The sequence below is a fragment of the Lampetra planeri genome, chromosome 8 (genome assembly GCF_965212315.1).
Source record: "Lampetra planeri chromosome 8, kcLamPlan1.2.h2, whole genome shotgun sequence".
Taxonomy (NCBI): Eukaryota; Metazoa; Chordata; class Hyperoartia; order Petromyzontiformes; family Petromyzontidae; genus Lampetra; species Lampetra planeri.
In genome coordinates, this window is record NC_136114.1 from 11,084,779 (window position 1) to 11,109,826 (window position 25,048).

The 25,048-nt window shown below is 47.9% G+C and overlaps 2 protein-coding genes across 11 annotated transcripts in view; both read left to right on the plus strand.

Annotated features, from left to right (window-relative positions):
* LOC144720325 (myotubularin-related protein 5-like) overlaps positions 1–2,962 on the plus strand; it is a 96,799-nt gene extending 93,837 nt beyond the window's left edge. For all 10 annotated transcript variants that reach the window (XM_078596995.1, XM_078597000.1, XM_078597001.1 and 7 more), the window contains one exon: positions 222–2,962. In XM_078596995.1, the coding sequence (XP_078453121.1) occupies positions 222–320 (99 nt within the window). In that variant the 3' untranslated portion in view covers positions 321–2,962. The remainder of the gene's footprint in view (positions 1–221) is intronic.
* Positions 2,963–3,411: 449 nt separating this feature from the next.
* MIOX (myo-inositol oxygenase) lies at positions 3,412–16,671 on the plus strand. The gene is made up of 10 exons (XM_078597006.1): positions 3,412–3,521; positions 4,370–4,456; positions 5,045–5,125; positions 6,576–6,738; positions 8,957–9,024; positions 9,378–9,487; positions 11,123–11,190; positions 12,639–12,688; positions 13,953–14,065; positions 15,699–16,671. The coding sequence occupies exons 1-10, from the start codon at positions 3,510–3,512 to the stop codon at positions 15,805–15,807; spliced, it is 861 nt and encodes a 286-aa protein (XP_078453132.1). The 5' UTR covers positions 3,412–3,509; the 3' UTR covers positions 15,808–16,671.
* The last annotated feature ends 8,377 nt before the right edge of the window (positions 16,672–25,048 follow it).

A 25,048-nucleotide genomic window follows, 5' to 3' on the forward strand; every position in this document is an offset into this window, starting at 1 on the left:
ATTGACACGTAATCTGGCATTGTTACTTGTTTTGCATTCACCACCTTATAATCGGTTTCATCATACCCAACGGTGTTTTTTGGGGAATGTTGCTTATCTTTTTTTAAATGGCTCCTAATGGGTTGGAGTATTTTGCCGGTCGTGAGCAGCTGAGAACTCTTGCTTGACATTCGGCTTGCTGACTAAATCGCTTGTGTAATTCTCACCATTGTGTTTTGCAGCTTAAAACCACAAAACGTGTTTACAACTTCTACGCACCTGATGCACAGCTGGCACAGCAGTGGATTGACAAGATTCAGGGCTGCATCTCTGATGCGTAGAGCCCAGATTTCTTCCTTTCCGCGACCCGCCCTCTGACCCCGACTGTGTGTAAACTGTAGGACCATCTTGACGGAATGATGGCTGCATTAACCATGTGCACACGAAATCACGCCAACTCGAACCCTGCCTGCTTGCTTCTTGCAGAATTTGATTCATCTTGTTTATTTTTTTGCCGTCATCGATTGCAAGAGATGAGGTAGCGACGTTCATGTTTGCATGTTAACCTGTAAATGTAGCCAACGATCAACCGTCCAGCACTGGAGTCACCTGCACTGAGTACCACTCTGTCATCATACAGAGAGCAAGAGCATATTCGAGAAATGCACACTTACGTTTTCATGTCGCTTTAGTCACCTTTTGCAGAAAGGTGTGATGAGTTTTAAACCCCAGCTGTTTTACCCAAAGTGTCCGTTTTCATTTAGACACAGATGGATTTTTGGAAATGTTCGTTGCATTGTGTAATGGAAATGTGATTTGCCTCAAATCTGGCCAGTGTAGGCAAGATCGTTACAATCAGTAGGTGTCGGATCAGATATGTATTTTTTTATTTGGATTTTTACTCCACCTTTTTAAACTCTTTATGAATGTCACGGCTAAGCTGTCGTCTGTGAACATATTGTATTAAATGGATGCTTACCATGGTGCAGTTATGTGCCATCGAAAGCCACTGGTTCCCTGTGATAGGCCTATAAAACGGCTACAGGTGAAAAATCCTGCACGTCTCTTGTTTACCTTTCCACCCCCAACATCCATTGGACAAAGAAACACAATGTGAGCCAGTGTTCTCAATGCGAGAACCTATACGTAACATTTGCGCAGCCCACCAAAGAGTCTGATTTTACACCGTGGCACACGTGCAATGTTGACACACTTTAGAGGTCAAACTTACCACCCTGTCTTGTGAAAGAACTTGGGTCAGCATGCTTTATATGGTGCACGGTATCAATTGGGAGAAGCATTCTGCTCTGATAGTGAGGATTATGTTTTGTTATCCATCCCACCCCCTGGCATTTGGATTGATATACACAGTAGGATTAACCCGGTCGGGATAGACTCTTGTAATGCGAGTCACCTATGGAATTAAGTGCAACCCACCTGTAGTGAGTGCTTGTTACAGTCTAAGGCAGCAGTTAAAAAGAGTCCCCGGTATACAGTCCAGCAATGTTATTATTTGTGCTCTTCATTCGCATGTGATTTGTGATTATACGTTCTGCACAACCGTCAGTTGGCTCCAATGGAAAGCTTGACTGTGGGTGGGTGGGGTCTGGGTTGTTTCGGTGTTGTGATGAACACCTCGTTGGTAGAGGTGACACTTGAGTGTTGTGGCCATCGGCCACTTGGCCAACATTCCTCCATCTAACGGCTCAAAAGCACTGCTTTATGTAATGCGTTACGGATGCTGCACTGTGGTCTTGGGGCCAAACTGGCCACTGGGTTGGAGTTTGGCCGTTAAAACTTGCGGTTGTGAAATGATTTGTGCGCACGCACGAATACGGCGAGTGATGTTTATGTTGAAGGTCAGCCATTAAATGACCAATCAAAAATGCTGCCGTACAAAGGTGGTGGCACACTGGGTGGATTCCAATGCTCGGGCACAAATGGACTGCCAGCCCCACCTCTGCCGCCCCGACCTCCGCCTCTGCAGCCACTCGCGTTTGCACCCGAGTTTGGGAAATTAAAGGGGCCTCCGTAATCCATTCCTGCGCATCGCACAGGGACCGAGGTGCGAGTTGAGCACAGAGGAACGTTTGCGTGTCCATCCATTGCCCATCGTCAGGTGTGACTAATGCGGTTGTCGGAACATTGTTTTCATACAGTTTTCACTTGCCTTAACTGGCCACAACTTGACGTGGGTGGTGAATGGCACCGGGGTACACAGGATGCCACCACTGGTAGAATTGAACTCGCGCCTCATACCTGGACCAATAAGATCGTGTCGATGTCCTTGCGAAGCACGTGTTGGTGTGTGTCGACTACGACGATGATGATGATGATGTCCACGTGCAGACTGCCTCGTTTTATGAACCTCGCCTAGCATCCCGAACGTTTCCGTGATCAGCTGAATTCTTACTACATTTGCGCAGCACCCCCGCCGCCATCATTTACGAATGAATGTTCTCAGTGTGTGGAATAGCCAAAAGCATAGCACCACTAGAGAGGGTCAGTATTTACTTATTAGCAGTTACACGTTTTGTACAGAAATAATGTGCATGTATAAAAGTGTACTTTTTTTGTTTTGTATATTTATGACTTATTTTACAATGTTGATAATTTTATTAATGTTGCCTTGGTCTTCCTTTGATAACGTTATTAGTGTCATAACTCGTGGTTGGGAGTGGAGTTCTATATAGAGCCATCTATATTTGCTGCTTTATAACCATTGCAGCAGTCACAGATTTTCAGACTTTACAGTAATTGTATGCGGGGTGTAAGCTTCTGTGTAGAAAGTCTTGTGTTTATAACTGGTCGTATGCTACCTGAGTTGTTTAATTTTCATGTAATTAAAGTGTACATAGTTGTGATAGAGGTCTTTATGTTTCCCTTTGTTACTAAAAGTACAGTATATATGGTGCAGTTAAGTGGGGTTTTTTAAGCTAATGTTATGTGTTCATAAAGAACAAATAAAATATAAAAATGGCCACTTGTGTGCGTGTGCCATGATTTCCAATTGAGTACTTTGCAAGATGTGTTCACAAATATGCTTACATAAGGATTTTGTAACGGTCCGTCTTGTGCATCGAAGGTGAGTCACGTCAGCACTTTTCCACTTGTTGCAAGTTAAGTTACAAAATGGAACATCCATATTAACTCCCGAAAAGCGTGACAAAGCTTGCGACCCTCCCAACGTTTTGTAACCAAAATCTGAACGGAGAGACACGACGAGTTGGGAGCGAGTCTCGTCAATGGCCAAAGGTGAGAACGATATGTCAAGAATTTGTAACATCCTTTCAGAAGATGTGCTCAATTGAGCGTTACAGCCAACTTCATCTCGAGCGTCAAAAGCTGTCCCACCCCATGCCATGGATGACTAAGTAACATTGTCGCGTTAATAAGAGAGACCTCGAAATGCGTTAATTTTAAACCACGCATTTGAAATGGTCAGCGATATCGCCGCTATTTAACTGGGGTTGTAAATCTAGGACACCCATCCACTGCTCTCCCAAGTGACCATCTGGCACCACGCGAATATGCGGGTCAAGGTGAGTGACAATTTATCAAGACAATGGACTTCTGCAGAGATTTTGACGGCACAAGAATATCGCGTTGTATTTTGCGAACGCTGACCGTTTGACTTGATCTTAAGGGATGCTGATTACGGTCACGTGTTGGGGTGCTTTCTGGCCTTAATCATCATCAGCCACGGTCAAATCTGCCAGTGGGAGGAAAACCTCCCAAAGTCAAGTTGTCGCCAGATCACTTCTCTGCAGTTTAATAACCCACCAAGCATCCCCGCACGTGTCTGTGGGATTGATAATTAAGAGTTGCGGGTGTGGGGTGGATTGTTTCATCGTGGGACTTGAAAGAGGATGGTGGTTTTTTTTGGGGGGTTATTCATCCATAGGTGGTTTGATCACGGCTGATCATGAATTTGCTTCAAACGTATACACATTCTAGCCGTGCACTTGCTGACGGCGGTTTGACGGATTGCCACCAATCAGGGTTGAGATTTCCATTTTAAAAAATGCATTTTTTGTCTCTTTTTTTACCGTCTATTATTTTCCATTTCTTCTGTCTCGTCTGTCCAGTTACGAGCACTTCTGCCGCCATGAAAGTCGCACTCGCATACACTCTGTCCAACATGTAACCCGTTGCACCCAGATCCAATGCGTGAAACCCGTGAACACACACACACCCACACTAAAAGAGCGCCGTTGGGATAAACGAAGTCGATGCCTCGTTACGCACCGCACGTGTCTTGACAAGGGGGCTCTTTGTGCGAGGTCAACCCCCCCTTGTCAGTGTCGCCCAGACGGCTCATTCTGGGCAATTGCCCGTCAATGTTTCGTTTGCTAAACAGCGCGCGCGCGCGCGTGTTTATTTGTTGCAGAACTTCATTGATCCATCGCATGTCTATCGGCCAGACATCGGTGACCTATGTAGCAAATCCAACAAGGAGCACTTCCGAAACTTTGAGGTAAGACCCTGGAAAAAAAAGCCTCCACTGCGCTGCCAAAATTGATCTCAATTAACTTTGAGGCCCATTTTTTGCAATCCACTGCTGGATGAAGGCCTCCCCAAGATGCCCCCGCATCTTGCACGATCCTGCCGTGCCATGATCCACCCCTCAGCACCGGCACACGAGGCGATTTCATCGTTCCGTCCCTTGAGTCTCTCGTTTCTCGGACGCGTCCACGTAGACTCGTGGTTTTTTTTCTCCGTGAATTGTATTCCTCCGCAACTGTTCCTATCTGAGCTCACATCCAGCTCGTTTCAGGATATCATGTGTATTTTTTTCCACCTCGTGTTTCACGATTGTTGTACAGTACTGTTGCTGTGCACCTGCTTTCGTATTTCTTTGCTTTTGCAATCCAGTCCTCCTTTGAGCGACTTGTAGTAGCACCTCCGATTAGCATGGGTGGCTACGTACGGTGCGAAAGAAGTTCAACGTACATACATAGATGAGGTGCCACCGATTTAAGAGATTCTGTTTGCCTGCAAGAATAGCCAAATGTCTAGGAACTGACTGCCCATTCGTTTCTTCACGCGTTCCTCCACCTTTCAGAATGGCCCGCTCCAGGAACGCATCAAGAAAACGTATAAAGAAATGCACACCTACCAGACCGTGGAGCTCGTGCGTAAAAAGGTGACGACGTTTGAGGTCATCGTTGCAGATGATAAGTGCGGGGAGCGGCGGTGTAGCGGTTAGCGCACTGCGCAACGAGCCTGGAGACCCGAGTTCGATTCCTGCTCACGGCACAACACCGGTGACGATTCTCTGAACTTAGGCATGGGCCTCCCCTAGGTCGAGGGATATGTAAACATCACCACTAGGGAGACAAAGGCGGCCGGGAATGGTGTTGGCCACCCCCACCCCCTTTGTGTGCCGTGCCGGCCTTAGTAGGTGCTACTCGCTAACAGCACTTGCCCCAACAGTCTGTCAAAGGCGATACGCCGGGCGAATCTTTGTTGTAAACCAAGAAAAGGAAAAATCCCGACAGTCCAAAGGGCATTGTCTCGACAACCTGACATCGTTCCTGGTTAATACTAACCACGGTTAGTCATTGATGTTGCAGGAAAGTGTGCATTGCATCTCGAGGAGTTGATTTACTGAATCATGCCTGCGGGACCAAACATCTATCGTGTGATCAAATTCTCAATGAGACCTCAAGGTTTCGTTTATTGTGTAGGAGAGTCCTGCCTCGGATAAATTTGTGATATTGGGCAAATTCTTTATTTACGTGAGGCCAATAGGCTGCGTATTACTAAAGCCATTGGACGATCCAAGGAGGATTGATTCGTACGACACAAGCTTCCAATACAGATTTTTTTTTCCATCTGTAGATTAGCAAAATAAAGTGTCCATTTACGTATAGTTACAATAAACGTAACATGCTGAGTACTAACATGCTTGGTGCACCGACTCTACTATGCACGTACATACATCCACGTGCTTTCATGTCCACCGCTCTTTGCACGGTAAAATCTCCAATTTTAGTTTTTAATAACAATGAATAAGTTCAACTTAACGCGCAGCAAGAGTATTCGCTCGCTCTTGTGGAGCGAGAACAACTCGAAGGAGTGACGAACCACAGACAAGCTTGAAGGCAGCCACACGATGAACCAGCGCGACCAACAATTGCCCACGTTCTGCCGTCCCCTACGTATTAAGATGTAATTGGGCAATTAATAAGTGGGAGGAAACCGGAGCTCCCATAATAACGAACCCACACGTGCTTGGTTGGAAACACTCTCCCATACAGAGCGAATAGGTGAGGTCCACATATTTGCTGCAATGCCCTCTCCTGGAAAGTCAGGATTATGACATCTCTCCGCACACGGGAAGGCAGTTTCACAACATATTTACGATCCGCCGCCAACCCTCAAAATGCTCCCTTTATGGATTGGCCTGGCAGCCCGTTGAATCGTTTTTCAAGTGCAACTCATGGGTGCATTTTCAGGCTAGAGACGTGTCAGATGTTGCACGTAAATTGTCAGGCTTGAAATGTGACAGATGTTGCACGTAAATTGTCAGGCTAGAGATGATGTGCACGTGATGAATCTGCGAGATGCCACCCTTGCCGCCATCCCCGCAGCACGCACAGTGGGGCCGCATGGAGCGCACGCGCATGAGCATCATGAAGGCGCTCGCCGAGATGGACCTGATGGTGGACGAGTCGGACCCGGACGTGGACTTCCCCAACTCGTTCCACGCGTACCAGACGGCGGAGGCCATTCGCCAGGCTCACCCGGACAAGGGTCCGTGTGCTCGCCAACACAAAAAAAATTAACCCGTAAAAACAAAGTTTTTCACTATAAATCCTTTATATGCGTGGCATCGGTTTTATTTTATTATGAATTTCTGTTTTTCTTGAGTAAGAGTTTCATTTTTATCACATTGGAATTTTAAATTAAATATGAAAAAAAAAATGTCTTAAAAAGTGGAACATTTTTGAAAAACATTTTCACGAAAAGAAATTGTCACGCACAACGAGTCTGTGTGCAAAATGTTAGCTCGAGTGGGTTAAAAAACGACCGAAAGATTTGCACGGTCGTAAGCGCGCAAGCAAGCAAGCAAGTGAACTTAATATAAATGATTTAAAAACAAGTGCCGCGTTTCCACGACCCACCGCGTCTTAAACCCGTGTTTGGCCACCCAGGAATCGTCGATCCATTTCGCGTGCGGCTTCGACAGCGTGGCACGCATCCGGACCGCAAGGCTCTGCGTTTCCCCCGACCCACCCCCGGCCGCCCACTGTTTGATAAACCCAGGGCCGAGCCGATCAGTTTGGTTCCTCGAACCGAGCGGGCACTCTTCCTAGTGGTAGTGCAGGACATGGTACAGCGATCTTGACTTAAAGCTTTCGTGACTGCAGGAATTCATATTCTTAGGTCTTTCGGTGAAGTCACGTAGATAGGCTCAAAAAAAAAAAATTAAAATAACAAAAAAAACTCCGACGTTTCGATCGCAAAACAAGCGGTCGTCTTCAAGAAAAGGGTCCTGAAGACGACCGCTTGTGTTGAAGACGACCGCTTGTGTTGCAATTATTTTTATTTGAACCTATCTACGTGACTTTACCGAAAGACCCAAGCATATGGTACAACAATGGCAGTCCATTGGCCCAGAACAAAAACCCGGTCTAATAGTGTTGGTGACGACTCAACTTTTTACAATTATCAGCAGGGTCTCATCTAAATGAAGAGTGCTGCGCTCATAAATAGTTATGATGTAGCTTCGTTTGGTCGAGATATATAAATATTTATTTTACTTGATCGTAAGTAAGTCTGCACGCGTATTATCTTGCACTATTATGAGTCCAGTCCATCACAAATGCGTATCGCATGACTTGGTAAAACTAGAGTGGTTTCAGCAATTTTTATTTTTTATAAACAGATGAAAACGTATCATCCCCTAAAATACAAACATATATTACAATAGGCTACAATTGTATTAAATACTTTACATGTAGTAATGTTTCAGAGTACAGAACAGGCAGAAAATATTGACTTGTAAAACAGTTAAAGAATATTTTGAATCGCTCTAAAAATGTTTTCTTTTACAAAGTTGACATATAAAAAGTTTAGGGTTTACATGGTACCAACGTCTTTGCGTGGCTAATAAAAGTTAACGCTGTGATAAACTTTTCACATCCGTAAGTTGTCGCATAGTTCATTTCATGGTCATAAAAGAAACATTGGTACCACTAAAGATTTGCCACCACAGTAATGCTACTGGTCCATGGCCTGTAACCGATGGGTGAGAATTTCTGTTACAGCGGCCGATTTTAATCCATAGTCGGTGCCAGTGAATGTAAGTCTTATTAATATAATGTTCATGTGCAGAAATAGAAAAGAGGTCAATTTATTTCACGCATTTATTTACTTGCTCTTTATAGGTTAGATGATGTCGTTAAAGACCATGGTTTAGTTTGTCTTGATAATAACAGCTGACAGCCCTGTGTTAATCCTCTACTGCAGGTTCTTCACGTGGAGTGTTGGCCATGGGGGTTGTTTGACCATACTTCACCACGCTGGCCACTGCAGTTTGGTGAAGGGGTAGAGCCCAGGACCAGTTGAGACATCACTTTCCACTGATGTTCGCCCGGGTTTGGAATCAAGGTCAGGTTTCTGGGCTCACGGCGGTCCTGGGTCCTCCCCTCCTTCAACAACCCACAATAACCAGCGTGGGGAAGTATGGTCAAACAACCTCCATGACTGATACAGCATGGGGGAGGGGGAGGGAGGGGGGTGGATTTAATTCAACAGTGGATTGACAGACAGATGTAAATAATTGAAATATAATAATTCAGTTGATATTTACCGACCGAAAAGGTCGGCCAACGTGAGAGTGCTTGAAGGTCTGTGATAGTTGAGACTCTATACTCACGCAAGGATGGGTGGGGGGGGTGTGGGGTTGCTTGTACATCGCATCACGCAAACGTTCACTGCTTGTTTTGCTGTGCTCATTCTCCTGCAGACTGGCTCCAGCTCGTCGGCCTAATCCACGACCTCGGGAAGATCATGGCCCGCTGGGGAGAGCCCCAGGTGAGGTCAACGCGCACGCCGCGGACACCAACTCGCTCGGGGGGGGGGGGTTGGCAAAAGCTGCCGCGGCTCTGGAGCCGCGTGCGCCTCTCTGGCTTCTCGTCGTAGTGTCTCACACAGCTGTTGACCTCTCGTCGTAGTGTCTCACACAGCTGTTGACCTCTCGCTGTGGTATCTCACACAGCTGTTGACCTTTCGTCGTAGTGTCTCACACAGCTGTTGACCTCTCGCTGTGGTGTCTCACACAGCTGTTGACCTCTCGCTGTGGTGTCTCACGCAGCTATTGACCTCTCGCTGTGGTATCTCACACAGCTGTTGTAGTTGAGTGAATGTGTGAATCCTTTTGCCTCCAGTGGTGCGTGGTTGGAGATACCTTTCCAGTTGGATGCGCTTTCCAGAAATCGATCGTCTACAGAGACTCCACTTTCCAAGATAACCCGGACTCACACGACGCGCGCTACAAGTAAATGCAACGTGACACTCATTGTGGATTATGCACGGGCCACAATTCACATTTACACTATACACGAAAGTCGCAAGGCATGCAAGCCCATCGCCCAGTGCAAGGTGTGCCGAGATATTGGAAGCTAATCAGCATTTAGCCGGTTAAGAAACACATTCCTGCAGATGGAGCTGGTAGGAACGTTGGGTTGCTCGGTCAATGGCCAGGGTCAACGGCGGCGTGGTGTATTCCGCAAATATGCCCGACTGTGAGGGCGGGCACAAGCCGGCGTGAGTAGGTTAAACGTTGAGTTTTATAAGGGCACCACGAGGTGACCAGCTCCTCCCCACCCAGCCCCTCCCAGCCCTACCCTCCCCACCCAGCCCCTCCTCACCCTCCCCACCCAGCCCCTCAACACCGTCCACACCCAGCCCCTCCCCACCCTCCCCTCCCAGCCCCACCCTCCCCATCCTCCCCACCCAGCCCTTTCCTGCACGACGGACGGACGGACACAATAATCCCCTGTGGGCTGGTGGAACCAGGTGGTTCCTACCAGTATAACAATTTCTATAGCGCCGTAACATGGTAAGACTTGACAAGGGTGCTTACACGATTGATCACTGGGGGCTTGCCAAGTGCTGTCAGGCAAGGTGCGGGAAGGAGGGGATAGCGGTGCTGAGTATCACTCCCTCTGATGCGTGGTGGGTGTTCTCTGGGGACTCAAGATATCCTCTCCACTCGTTGCACACCTCGTTCATAGCAGTGGCCATCTATCCCAAAAAAGGAGGACCCCCCACCCCTCTTCCTAAAAAAAAAACAACGGGAAGTCTTGCGACTCAGTGAGGCTTTTCTGGGTAAATGTTTGGCATTGTTCGGCATCATCACGCAATAGATTGTGGGATTACGCACACGTTGTTCACAGAGTAAGTCGCAGTATTTCGAATTAAAGCTTTCGTGACTGCAGGGATTCATCTTCTTGGTTCTTTCGGTAAAGTCACGTAGAAGGGAAATAATAAAAATAAAACATAATAAAATAATTCCCACGACGTTTCGGCCACAACGCAAGCAGCCGTCCTCAGGTGAAGAACAGGTCTGTCGGAAAGACAGCGTCTGAATTCAGACGCTGTCTTTCCGACGCAGTAGTTGTGCTTCATGCCGTTGCTGTCACACAACCTTGGCGCAAGGGAGCCTTCTTAAGACGGAGTCACCAGTGGGAATAGTGGGGCGAGGGCATGAAGCTTAATAGCTTTAATGACGTTATAAACTCTCCAGAATAAGCTTCTCCGGAGTTAATGAAGAAGTGACCCCGCGTGTCACCTTGGTCGCGTCCCTAGTGCACCACTAATTAAACCAGATTCAGTGGGAGTTTATGCAACGTGGCCGTTCGGAGGCAAATCCCTTGCTCGTAGAATAATACGGAGGGGAAAAAAATGAAGAATAATATATAAAGAGACTAATTAAGCGTGCTGTCTACTGTAACGTTCGGCTTATGTATACGGAGCGGTCTGCTTGTTAACAATTAACCCCACGACCAGGCGCCAATGAATGGCATTAATCGTGAAAAGTACATTCATTAAAACAGCCGGATAATTTCATTAATGGCGAACATAAAAATGTATTTCAACTAAGGCTGTTGGCTTCCCCACCCATTTGCAGTACTCTCTGCGGCATATACGAGCCCAACTGCGGCTTGGACAAAGTCTCCATGTCGTGGGGTCACGATGGTAAGACGGTGTGTGCGGCACACACACTCATTGTTACAGCAGAAGCTCACAGCGGGCAAGGCTCGGTGTCCTGACATCCGCAGGAGAGTGAGCCTTGTTTCAGAAGTTACAAGCGTGTGATAATTGGTTTTTTACCCTTTTATCTGGCAACAAAACTGACACCTTTTTTACAAGGAGTCATGTTTGCATTGACCACAATACCTGCAGTCGGAATGCAAACAAAAAAAACACAACTCTGATAATGTATGCACTGTCCTTGAAATTGATTGGTCGACACCCGAGACAGCTTTCTTTAGAGCCTAGTCTCACATGGTGTTGGACCAGATGAAACGTAACTCTGATACATTATCAGAGTTATGTTTTTTTGTTTGCATTCTGACTGCAGGTATTGTGGTCAATGCAAACATGACTCCTTGTAAAAAAGGTGTCAGTTTTGTTGCCAGATAAAAGTGTAAAAAACCAATTATCATATTTTGCTACTGGCAAATGAGGTTCCAATGGTGTTTCAAGCGTGTGTTGCTTATACCAGAATCGTGCTGATATGAGGTCCGCTTAATATCCAGCCTCGAGTTATTGCATCTTAAGAAAATGCCCCGCGATGTATTCTGTCACGTAAAAAAAAAACCACGCACGTACATTATCCGACGAAAAGGGTTTTAATGAAGCCGAGAGCCGGCGGTGTTCATGTTGCACGAGGCGCCCGTGTGGAGGTGCTCATGGTGGTGCAGTAGAGAAAGTAGGCTGCTGATCGAGCTGTCCGGCACGCTGTGTTTCTTCTCCCCGCACGCATCGGCTTTCTAACGTCCAAGATAAAAAGTGCAGCAAGAGGGTGTCGCCACACAACGCGAGCAGCCTGACGCGTAGCCTCCCGCGACCAATATCGTCTATAATACAAGTTTGTTTTGGGTTAGATCGCGTAAATATAAATGTGTCTTTACGCCCGCCACCACCCGACACGGCCAAATAGTAAGGTTTGTCACGTAAACAGAACACGCCAATTTGTTACGAGCACAGCAACGCCGGTGTGTTGGAGTTACTCTGCAACGTTCACGTGACAAACCTTCCTGTTTGGCCGTGTCGGGTGGTGGCGGGTTTAACGACACATTTATATTTACGCGATCTAACTCCCCAAAAAATTCACTTTTTTTTAAAGTTATGAATGTAAGCAGCGCCGTCCTGAAAAAAAATCATTGACACTCAAAGAGGGTTTCATTGGGCAAGACAACAAGAATTGTTGTTTCGTTCGAGACAAGCCGCATCTGTGTATTGCTGATGAGACGTAGAGAACTCGAAACCAATCGTTGCTGGAAAATATTGGTCCGTAAGACCCACAGACTGACGATGAACTAAAATGTCTGTTACGTGTATTCTTTTTTACTTTGCCGACTTTGTTTTCGCGTGTGCTCGTGAGAAATAAAAAACAAACATCCGTCTGCCATTTGTTTCAGAGTACATGTACCGGGTGTTGAAGTTTAACGAGTGCACCATCCCCGAGGAGGTGAGTTTCCAATCACGAGAAGATTCTGATCGAGGGAGGTGGTAATGCTTTTTTTTAAATGCTCAAACTTTATTTTTATCTTGATTTGAAGCTTTCGTCGTTGCAGGAATCCATACTCGTTGGTTCAGTAAAGTCACGTAGGTATACCTACGTGACTTTGCCGAAAGAACCAAAGAGTATTATATATATTTATTTGATTTAGCTCTCACCAGCAGGTGTTTCTACGCCACGGTGAAGTCGTTTCGCTGCCAGACCCTTTGCGTAGGAGTAGAAAAACAACGTCCGTTGCGATGAAGCCTTGCCTAGCTGTTAATTCGTTGGGCACGAGTCGCAGAGCTGGACTCTTTCGAGAAAGCAGCAACTCAGAGGATGCAAGGACTCGCACAGCAACTTGTGAGCTCAGAATAGTACACGGCAAGGCAGCACCGCGTGTGAACATCATCGGGAGCAGGGGGGGGGGGTGACCTGTCGCGTGAAATGCGTGTGCTCGCGAACAGCACTTGCCCCAAAGTCTGTTAAGGCTATACGGGGGATCTTTGTCTTTGCCCGCGAGATGCTTGGAGTGAGCGGGTGGTGGGGGGTTAGCGCGCTGCGCTACGAACCCGGCGACTCGAGTTCAATTCCCGCCCACGGTCAACACCGGTGACGATTTTCTGAACCGGTAATGAGCCTCTTTTAGGTCGACTCAGCCTGAAAAAAATGAGCAAACGTCGCCACTCGGGAGACGAAGGCGGCCGGGCGTGGTGCTGGCCACCCCACCCCCTCGTGTGCCGTTGCGGCCTTCATAGGTGCTCGCTAACAGCACTTGCCCCTACACTCGTACTCAGATGGTAAATGTTGTGGCTTGGCTCTCCAACACACCGGTTAGTGCTGTACTAGTATACTACACTATAAACTATACTACTATACACAATACAATACACTACACGACTATACACTACACTATACACTACACTACTATACACTAGTGCTGTACTAGTATACTACACTATACACTACACTATAAACTATACTACTATACACAATACAATACACTACACGACTATACACTACACTACTATACACTACACTACTATACACTACACTACTATACACTAGTGCTGTACTAGTGACGAATTGGCCACGTTCTGTTTACGTGACAACCCTTGCTAGTTGGCTGTGTCGGGTGGTGGCGGGTTTAACGACACATTTACATATTTACGCGATCTAACCCAAAAAAACCCTCTATTATTAAAGACTTTCTTGTTGCCTTTGCGCTCCTTAGGGTTTTTACATCGTGCGCTACCACTCATTCTACCCGTGGCACACGGCCGGTGACTATGGCCACCTGTGCAACGAGCAGGACAGGGCGATGCTGCCCTGGGTGAGAGAGTTCAAGTGAGTCCCGCGTCCATCACTCCTCTAACGCCTTCATCACTAACGCCTTCATCACTCTAACGCCTTCATCACTCTAACGCCTTCATCACTCTAACGCCTTCATCACTCTAACGCGTGTACATCACTCTATAACGCGTCCATCACTCCTCTAACGCGTCCACGTCACTCTTACGCGCGTATATCACTCTAACGCGTCCATCACTCTAACGCCTTCATCACTCTAACGCGTCCATCACTCTATAACGCGTCCATCACTTCTCTAACGCGCTCGCCCCCTTACTGGCGGACAGTTCGTTAAAAGTCCCAGCTGCAGAAAAATGAAATGAAATCATGAATAAATATGAGAACAGGCTCTATACCCTAGCTGGTAATAAAACAGGTGTTAAGGTGGTCAAAACACCAAAGGGATACCTTTTGCAAGGCATCAAGTCCGCATGAACCACACGTACCTGTGGCAATACATGCAAACAAACTTGCTCTGATTATAATATCTGGCATTGCCTTTGAAACTAATTGGCCTACACCAGAGACAGCAGCCTTCTTAACGCGGCGATGTCTCACCAGTGTCAGACCAGAGAACGCCAAAAGGCGAACAGTATAAACATCATAAAAGCATCATCATCATCATTAGACCTCCTTTGCCAGTACCAAAATATAATAATAATAAGGGTTTCCCCCCCGCCTTTGGGCGTCCTCTGGTCGTGCACCAATTGGGTCGAGGCTCAAAAGAAAGCCGTCCCTTGGTGTGGACCAATCAGTTTCAAGGACAATGCATATATGATCATGGTATGTATGTAAGTATTGTGGTTAATGCAGACATGAATCCTTGTAAAAAGGTTTCAGTTTTGTTGCCAGAAATAAGGGGGAAAACCCCGAGTATCATAAAAGCAATCTAACTGAAAGCTGCAAGGCTGTACAATGCCCCGCTCTTCACACGCAAGCCGAAGTCGCGGAACAGCAAACGAGAGGTGCTCGTGCCGTCTGTGGTGCTCCGTTGCAAGCGAACAACGCCACTCGTGGAACCGACAGGCGTGACTTAACCTCGCGTACGTCCAAAGCCCTTCCCCCACGCCTCACTTGAAAATTAATCCCAAAGTGATGTGGCTCTTATCTTTGTCGATAGATATATGTGGCCTCTAAGTCGCAAGCTGTCTCACACGAGTCTACTAAAACACAAAAAGCAATGAGTGAGTTTTCAAATCTTGATTTGAAAGTGCGTAGCTCCAGTGGCTTCTTAAAAGTGATGTTGAGGTCCCCTCCCAGCCACTTTATAATAACTGACAGTGATTTGAAGCTTTCGTGACTGCAGGAATCCATACTCTTTGGGTCTTTCGGTAAAGTCACGTGACTTCACCGAAAGACCCAAAGAGTATGCAATAAATTATAGCCCGATAGAAGTTCAACATACGTGCATTCATCTGAATGAATAAAATATAACAAAAAAACACACCCACGCTGGATGTCGGGTAACGTATCCACGGAGTGATTTTGCCACATCTCTGCTGGGTGAGGTTGGTTATGTGCGGCGGTTGTTTGACCATAACTTCTCAATAATCTTTAAGACGCAACGTATATGTCCTGTTCATTTATACATCTTTTTTTTTCTTCTTCTTCTTCATATATAATGTTGCAGCAAATTCGACCTGTACACGAAGAGCGAGGATTTGCCCAACGTGGAGGAGTTGAAACCCTACTATGCAGCGCTGGTGGAGAAATACTGCCCCGAGTCACTGCGCTGGTGAATAGCGGGGGGTGTGGGGTCTGAACACAAACACCAGCACGGAGGCCGCATGCCGACTTCGACATAGCCCCGTGAATTCGTGAAGTAGAAACCCAGCCCGTGGTGTCACTTCGCCACCACAACCGCGAAGATTCGTGCAAACCACGGTCGCACGCGACTAAGCACTTACGTGAGCGGAGGGATTTTTTTTCTCTCTCTCCGCTATCAGTCGGGTCCACGCAGCGGGGTTTAAATCCCATAAAACCTTTAGCGTTGTGGCGCTGCAGTGAAAATCACTGATCAGGCCAATCACGATTGAGCTTCGGGGGGCTCACATACTGCCCATTTGGCTCCGTGACTAGTCTTCAGAGCGGCAGTATTCCGCGCTAGAGTGCAATTGCTCGCCAATTCTCCGCCGTTTTGTCGTGAAACTGCCAACCCGCATGGGGCTGCGAGGAGGCCATGAGATGCGGGTACAGCGAATGGATTGTTGCATTTATTTGTGCGGATCTACTTTTTATGAGTGTCCCCATCTCGGTGCGCGTGTTGTCTCCCCAGTACTCCCACACTACTTAAAACACTCGCCATTAATGGAACTCGGCAAATATCCAAACTCATACTGAATAAAAATAAATAGTTTTGAGATTGGGACTGTTGGTGACGAAATACAGGGTATAGAAACTTGATTTGGGATATTCATTTATACATTTACAACGATGGTAGCTCACTATGAGACATCTCTTTTACCGGTGCAAAATATAGTAATAGGTAGATGGTAGCACACTCACAGCAACAACTCCGATGAGCACGGTTGGATACGTACGGTGCGAAAGAAGCGCGCCGTGGATACGTGTGCATGTGAAACGAATAAAAAGGTGAACTCAAACCCACGCTTCATTGTCTTCGATCTCGAATCGGTCACTTGCACCCGCGTTTGTGCCGGCGTCACCTGCAGTGTTGCCTGGGCAAAGGTTGAGAGTTGAGAGTGCGTGCAGGGGAATTTGAGGGTTAACGAGTACACGGACTGAACGCGTTGCGTTTGATGCCTGTTGAGAGGATTTAACAAATACTAAATTTTGATTTAAAGCTTTCGTGACTGCAGGGATTCGTATTCTTGGTTCTTTCGGTAAAGTCACGTAGAAGGGAAATAATAAAATAAAAAAAATATAAAACAATAAAAAAAATTTTGTTCAAATTTTCTTGCTGTGGATTTCTCACCTGATGACGATTGCTTGTGTTGCAGTCGAAACGTCGTGAGAATTGTTATTTTTGACATTAATATTATTGTATTATTTCCCTTCTACGTGACTTTACCGAAAGAACCAAGAATATATAACAAATACTCTCAAGCTTTGCCACGCACCAATGCGGGTGTCTTCAACCGAATTCTCGCTCCTGGATATGCGTCGCAGCAGTGCGTGGCGAAAGCTTGAGGGAAGAAATATAGGGTGTTTAAAATAATAGACCCAATTTTAAAGCACTATATTTCACGATGGCAACATGCTACAATTACACAAAAAATTACAAACGGTTTAATGAGTTGTCAAATTGTACTAACCATTTTATAAATGCTCTATGTGCCCTCCACCTGCTGTATGGGCAACATCGAGACGATAGTTGAATTCGTCCCAAACGCCTCTCAAAGTGTCTTCTTCCACTGAAGTCACCGCTGCCGTGATTCTGTTCTTGAGGTCATCCAGATTAGTCGCTGATGGTGGCACAAAAACAACACGGTCTTTGACGTATCCCCACAAGAAAAAGTCGCAGGCTGTGATGGTCTGGGGATCTTGGGGGGCCAAGAGTGTAGCGCCAAGTCTTGGGGTCCCGTGCGACTTATCCAACGTTGCGGCAGCGCGTCTTGCGAATGACTGAGGCTAGAGGCTGTTTGTGCGCTGGGAGAGGCATCTAGCGGTGATCATTTGAAACTCTATGCCCCGCCCTCTCCATGCCCCGCCCTCTCTAAGCCCCGCCCTCTCTATGCCCCGCCTTCTTTATGCCCCGCCCTTTCAAGTGGTAAGAGTTTCATTCATGGGCGGTTCATGGTTGCAGAGATCTAGCGATTAAACAAATCGGGTCCATCATTTTCAAACACCCTGTAAGTTGGCGTGCGAACCAACCGTGGAGACAACGCCTGGAATTGGTCCGATTATGCAGAGTTCAGTTGTTGGCTGGACAAGTTGAACGGGATCATTGCAATACTGAGTTTGCATTCTTAAGTATTATTTTGAAAGTGCACAAATTTGTATTCACGAATCTTTGATATTTTTCCACAATTAGTTTTTCTTCCGACTCGATGAAATAAATGTCCCGCACACTGTTTCTGTAGAGCGTGTTGAGAGAGCGTCACGTTGTATAGGCGCGATGTACATCCACGTTGTATGATATGTTGCAAGAGTCTCTATATATAGTCTGTTGGTCTCTTCATGAGAATTTGTGTAATTCTGCAGGTCTCTGTGCGAGTCTATGCGTTTTCTCCTCTGCCTATGGAAAATGATTTCTTATTAAACAAAAAACACAGGCAACGGTAGTGTATCGGTTAGCGCTACGAACCCGTTAAAACCCGAGTTCGACTTTTGCTCACAGCCAACATCGGCGATGAATATCTGAACTGGTCTTGGGTTCTCTGCTGAGTCGACTCACCCTTCAAAGTGAGTCGCTCGTGCGGTGTGTAGACGTCGTCGTCACTGGGGGGACAAATGCAGCCGAGCGTGGTTGCTATACACCAACCCCTTCGTGTGCTGTGCCGACCTTCATCGGTGCTTGCGAACAACACTTGCCCCAACAGCCCGTAAAGGTTACACGGATGATCTTAGTCTTTTATTTCCCTCTGCCTACGGAACACTGCCTCTTGAGAAACAAAAACAAAACAAACCATACCCACTGTTGCTGCCCAACGGCTTGAGATACGGTCGCATTCAGATGCTACGTGAATCTACATTGAATTATAAAGTGAATAAGAAACACCCCCCCCCCACCCTGAGCAATTTGTACTGGCAAGTCCACACATCTCATGGGTGAGTTCGTTATGCGGCACGTGGGTGCTACTGTGACGGTGTCTAAATTAGGTTACTTGGCATTCCCGGTCACTTGACCGAGAACGAATTATTTTGCGCGCCTGTGGTTATTTGAAAGTCACCCATTCAATCGCCTCGCCTGGCCACCCTTTTTTTTCGTAACCGCGAGTGGTGTTGGCTCATTAACCAGGTAAATACAGCAGCAAAGGGTGCGTATGTGCACACGCGCGCACGTGTTTGCTTTGGACGCACTCCAGGCATTCCTTGTTTTGTTTTAAGCCACGGTTCGCGCCGTTCGTGTTACAGCCGTTGTCAATCCACTGCTGAAGGAGGGCCGCCACGCACGACGCAGTGTCGATGGTGTGCGGCTGTTTGAGCATTCTTCACCACAATGATCAGCGAGCGACCTCCCGTTGAGTGAATATGACTTGGGGGAAGGTCTTCGCTGGTAGGCCTGGAGTGGAGAGCGCGTGGCGGGGAGTGCGGTGATACGAGATAGGTAGCAGAGTGCGTTGATGGGAGTAGAGTGGTGCGAGAGGTAGGGAGAGTAGTGGAGGTAGAGTGAGATGAGAGGGGAGAGGTGGGGGGGTGGAGTGAGATTAGAGGTGAGAGGTAGGGGCGGTAGAGTGAGATGAGAGGGGAGAGGTGGGGGGGGGGGGGTAGAGTGAGATGAGAGGGGAGAGGTAGGGGAGAGGTAGGGGGGGGGGTAGAGTGAAATGAGAGGGGAGAGGTAGGGGGGGGGGTAGAGTGAGATGAGAGGGGAGATGTAGGGGAGTAGAGTGAGATGAGAGATGAGAGGTAGGAACAGAGGAGTCCATAGATGATCTCAGAGAGGACTGATTGCGATCTTGAAATGAATTCGGATTGGTTTGAGAACCGGTGGAGCGATCGGCAGTCCTTGGGCAACGTGGCCTCGTCTACGGGAACGTACACATCGCCTGGCGTGATTGCGCTCAGCATCATCAGGCATGTGCAGCGTGTGCGCCCTGCAATATTTAACTATGTGTTACTTGCACGCGAGTACAATCAACCCGCACTGACCAGCGAGGTGAAGTATGGTCAGATATCGCCCACGGACCCGCACATGTGTTAGTGGGGAGGCAAGTGATCCAGCAGCCGATCGATAACAAGGGATGTCCGTGTACTTTCACGTCTCATAACGTGTTATTTGAACACGCGAGCCTTGAAGTGCGTCGTCAAATATCATGGCTTTGTTTGAAGTTTAAAATTAACCAAAGGCTGCTGGTAAGTGGCTTTACCTCCTGCAATCCAGCTTAGAGAGTGCACGCACTTTCAATTGTCAATGGTGAATCCGGTACACATCCTGGAAGCGCCAGTGTTGATCAATTTGAGTTCATTCGTAACTTTGGTCTTCATACGTAAACCGTATGGTATATCAACACGATAACCCATTTTTAATCCACCTCTGCGTGAAGGCCTAGTCTTGCATGGAAGATTGTTTGACCATACTTCACCACGCTGGCCAATGGGGGTTCGTGAAAGGACGTTGAGTTGAAGAGATGCCTTGAGCGATTCGGATATTAGTCGCCGAATGGACGTGGTCACAAATTAAACTCCAACTCGCCGGGTTCATCACGTTACAGGCAGTGCGCAAGCCCCCTGCGTCACCGCTCCTAACCCCTTAACCTTGACGAGTTGCTTCAAGTGGAAAACTACATTATTGACGTTTCGTTAGTCACAACGGTTGGCTACGTACGGTGCGAGAGAAGAGTCAGCGTGCACACGTACAGCTGTCCTAGTGGGCCATCTCTATCTTGTATATCAAAGGCTCGGGGATGTCTGCAACAAACTCAGCCGGATTCCAATAAACACATTCCTGCGGAGGGAGCTGGTAGGAACGTTGGGTTGCTCGGTCAATGGCCACGGTCAACGGCAGGCGTGGTGTATTGCGCAAATATGCCCGACTGTGAGGGCGGGCACAAGCCGGCGTGAGTAGGTTAAACGTTGAGTTTTATAAGGGCACCATGGGGTGACTAGCCCCTCCCCACTCAGCCCACCCCCCACCCAGCCCCACCCAGCCCCACCCTCCCCACCCAGCTCCTCTCCACCCTCCCCTCCCCACCCAGCCCCTCCCTTCCCACCCAGTCCCTCCATGCACGACGGACGGACGGACACAATAATCCCCTGTGGGCTGGTGTAACCAGGAGGTTCCTACCAGTATAACGTTGCTCTATCAAGAGTCAGATCGTTTGATTCACTTCGTGGCGTGTCGGAAAAGAACCCAGAAATCGATAAATGTATCTTTAAATAACAACAATAATAATTAAAATGTAGAATGCGCATTCCATCCTAGCGGCACAATGCGCAAATGCATGAACAGCAGCAAACAAAAACAGAACCAGGGTCACCGACCAAACACTCAAGAGAGAAGGTCAGAATAAAGGAATGTTTGATAAAAAAAAAATACAAAAACAACTAATAAATGCGCGAACGTTTAACCAAGACCTGCGAGATCGCGGCGGTAAATTACGCCGGTTTTCAGACGGTGTGTTGTTATTCTAACAAGCCACGTGTTCGCGTGGTCTCGGCGTTCGAGTGTAATCCGCGCGCCGTCCACGTGAAACTCTCCAACCTCGCGATCTCGGCGCGCGTGCACGCGGCGCCACTTCGCGTGCACGCAATCTCGGCGCGCGTGCACGTGGCGCCATCTCGCGTGCACGCGTGGCCGGTGCAGTGCCGGATTTAGTTCGTGCTGGGCCCTGTCGCAAATGTCATTAAGGGGCCCTAAATAAAAAAAAATTTAACCCGTAAAAACAAAGTTTTTCACTATAAATCCTTTATATGCGTGGCATCGGTTTTATTTTATTATTCATTTCTGTTTTTCTTGAGTAAGAGTTTCATTTTTATCACATTCGCATTTTAAATTAAATATGAAATGTTTTTTTTTCCTAAAAAGTGGAATTTTTGGAAAAAAATTTCACAAAATAAATTGTCACGCACAACGAGTCTGTGTGCAAAATGTCAGCTCGATTGGATCACGGGAAGTGGGTTAAAAAACGACCGAAAGATTTGCACGGTCGTAAGCGCACAAGCAAGCAAGTGAACTTAATATTAAGGATTTAAAAACCCCACAAATATTAAACACACACATTTTTTTTTACTTGCACAATAAAGTAAGTAACTCCTCAAACCCTGCCACGACCCACACGACACAAGCCCCTGCCTCCTCCACAAGCACTTTCTCTCCACGATTCCGATTCCTCCTCTCCAATTCTCAGCTTTGTTTTCTTCCCGACAAAATCTCACGAACATCGGTACAACGAGCCGTCGAATATATTTCGATTACAAACAGTGCCGGATGAAGCTAGTGAGGGGCCTGCAGCATATGTTATAAAGGGGCTCTAAATAAATAAAAATATTAAAACACAATTTTTGTTTTACTTGCAAAGTAAAGTAATTGTATTTCTTTCATTTGCTAATACGGCCAGATAGTACGACAAATCGCTAACCTTAAACACCCAGTCGTTCGTATAAGCTGAAGGCAGTATAGTACTATAGTAATAGAGCAAGTGCAGAATCACTGAACCGGAATTGATAGCATGAAAGCATTTAGCGCGGGGCCCTTGAAAGTGCGGGGCCCTTGAAAGTGCGGGGCCCTTGAAAGTGCGGGGCCCTTGAAAGTGCGGGGCCCTTGAAATTGCGGGGCCCTTGAAACTGCGGGGCCCGTAGCTATTGAACCTTATGGCGGGACCCCGGGGTCCCGAATAAACGGAAGTCAAAATCGTAATGAATTTATGTTTTTTTTTGGCGACTCCGTCCCACGGCGCACATCAGCGCCGCGACCCGCCTGGCGCATTTCGTTCCGTTGTCGTGTCGTCCAAGCGCAGCAGCGAGGACGATGGCGCAGAAGAAACAAAACTTTGATTAGCGCGTCGTGTAGAGCTCGTCGAGAGGAATCGATCGCCGTGTCGTTCGCCTTCAACAGACACGAAATGACGTCGCAACGCAGCTCATGCGAGAGCCGGGGGCTTATGTGAACCTGGGGGTCCCGCCATCGGTTTCACGTGTAGCTACTTTTGCCACGAGGATACAATCCGACACTGGCCCAGGGTGACTCTCGCCTGCCCGCAGCGCTGGCGGCGGCGATGCCAGGTGGCTTCCCCGCCGCCAGCTGCCGCTCGTGAGTCCCACGTTGTCTGTCGAGCACGCGGTGCGCGTGACACTTCATCTTTTAGCGAGAGATGCGTCATTACATGGCGCAGGAGCGGTCAATGCGAATCGTTGCAACGGCGTGAATCTCACCTGCGCTACGTGCCGTCTGCGGTACATTCTCATCATCGTCATTATCGTGAGCCATGGTAAATCCACTGCTGGATGAAGGCCTACCCCCCCACCCCCCAAGCAGCCATCACCTCTTACGAGTTTTGAAACACACACACACACACTCATACTCGCGCACACACGCGTTATACTGGTAGGAACCTCCTAGTTACACCAGCCCACAGAGGATTATTGTGTCCGTCCGTCCGTCGTGAATCCAAAAATGGGAGGAGTGTGGCTGGGTGGAGAGGGGAGGGTGGGGAGGGGCTGGGTGGGGAGGGTGGAGAGGGGGCTGGGTGGGGAGGGTAGGGGAGGGTGGGGAGGGGCTGGGTGGGGAGGGGCTGGTCACCCCGTGGTGCCCTTATAAAACTCAACGTTTAACCTACTCACGCCGGCTTGTGCCCGCTCTCACAGTCGGGCATATTTGCGGAATACACCACGCCGCCGTTGACCCTGGCCATTGACCGAGCAACCCAACGTTCCTACCAGCTCCCTCCGAAGGAATGTGTTATAGAGTGTACATCGTGCACAGAGACCTCCCCGTCTACTGCGAAACTTAACAGCGCCTCCTTCTGAATTAATCGTGAAAATTCAATGAGGCTTCCCTGGGTAAATACCTAAATAGTCCACTTCGTACCCGCTCCACGAACGGATTTAATCGCTCCATCTCCCGAGTCCACGTCCCCGCCGTTCGCGCGTTCCATTCCTTGACTGCTGCTCCGTTATTGTTCTCGACCTTTCGTCGTCATCCCTTCTCGCGGCGACGGCGTTCTGCCCAAGCCCCACTGACTGTTCTTCAGAGATTGAATGATCTCGTTAACCTCTGTGCGTGTCCTGTTATGCGCGTGTCATTTCAACGCAGGGCTGACGACCTTCTCGAATGTCTGTGCAGCAATTCCCGCTCACGGCCAACATCAGTGACGATTATCTGAACCAGTCCTCGGCTCTCTCTAGGTCGACTCAGCCTCAAATGAGTACCTGGTGCGGTGTGTAAACACATCGCCACTGGGGAGACAAAGGCGGTCGGGCGTGGGTGTTGGCCACCCACCCCATCGTGTACCGTTACGGCCTTCATAGGTGCTCGCTAACAGCACTTGCCCCTACAGTCTCTTAAGGCTACACGAGGGATCTTTGTTTTTGTCAAGAGAATTTGCAGAATAACGTCTGTAGCATGCGGTGCTTTTAAGTGGAGGTGGAACAAGACGACAGTGTTTTTTTTCTTTGTAGTCCGCATGGATTTAAAATAACGACCAGGAGATAATGTGATGTCATTGCCCAAATCACCCAATTATCATAACGTAATTGGCACTTACAACCCTAATTACACGCGGCTCTATTTGACCGACCCTACCGCACTGCGTCATCGTCGTGTCTGGTATCTCGCTGTGCGTAAAAATCGCATCTCCAAATATACATTTTAAACGGACGCAGAAATAATGATACGGTCATACAATAGCTGTGTGTGAATGACGCATGACCCGCATATACACAATGGTGCACATGTCCACGCACGGCCACGTGTTTTGTTATTTCTCAGACGCAATGACAGACATGTCGGCGAGGAAAAACAAGTGCCTCGGTGTGACCGGAACGGCGATGATTCATGATGCAGAGTTTGGGGTTTTTTTTTGTGTCGCCCTCTCTCCCAAATTTTAATCGAAGCCTTGCCCAGTGCCTCGATGCTCCTGAAGGCGGTGGCACCAATGACGCACGGCTTGCAGAGAGAGGCTGTCGCCACACACAAAGATCCGCCGTGTAGTCTTAACAGATTATTGGGGCAAGTGCTGTTAGCGAGCACCTATCAAGACCGCCTTTGTTGCCCCAGTGGCGATGTTTACACACCGTACCAGGTACTCATTTAAGGCTGAGTCGACCCAGAGGAGGCCCAGGACCGGTTCAGATAATCGTGTTTGCCGTGAGCGGGAATCGAACCCAGGTCGCCAAGTTCGTAGTGCAGCGCGCTAACCG

What these genes read in the sequence shown, in the direction of transcription:
- MIOX (XM_078597006.1), top strand. An exon ending in AGCACTTCCGAAACTTTGAG is followed by an intron (nt 4,457 to 5,044) that starts GTAAGACCCTGG and finishes TCCACCTTTCAG; the next exon opens with AATGGCCCGCTCCAGGAACG. An exon ending in CCCTGGGTGAGAGAGTTCAA is followed by an intron (nt 14,066 to 15,698) that starts GTGAGTCCCGCG and finishes ATAATGTTGCAG; the next exon opens with CAAATTCGACCTGTACACGA.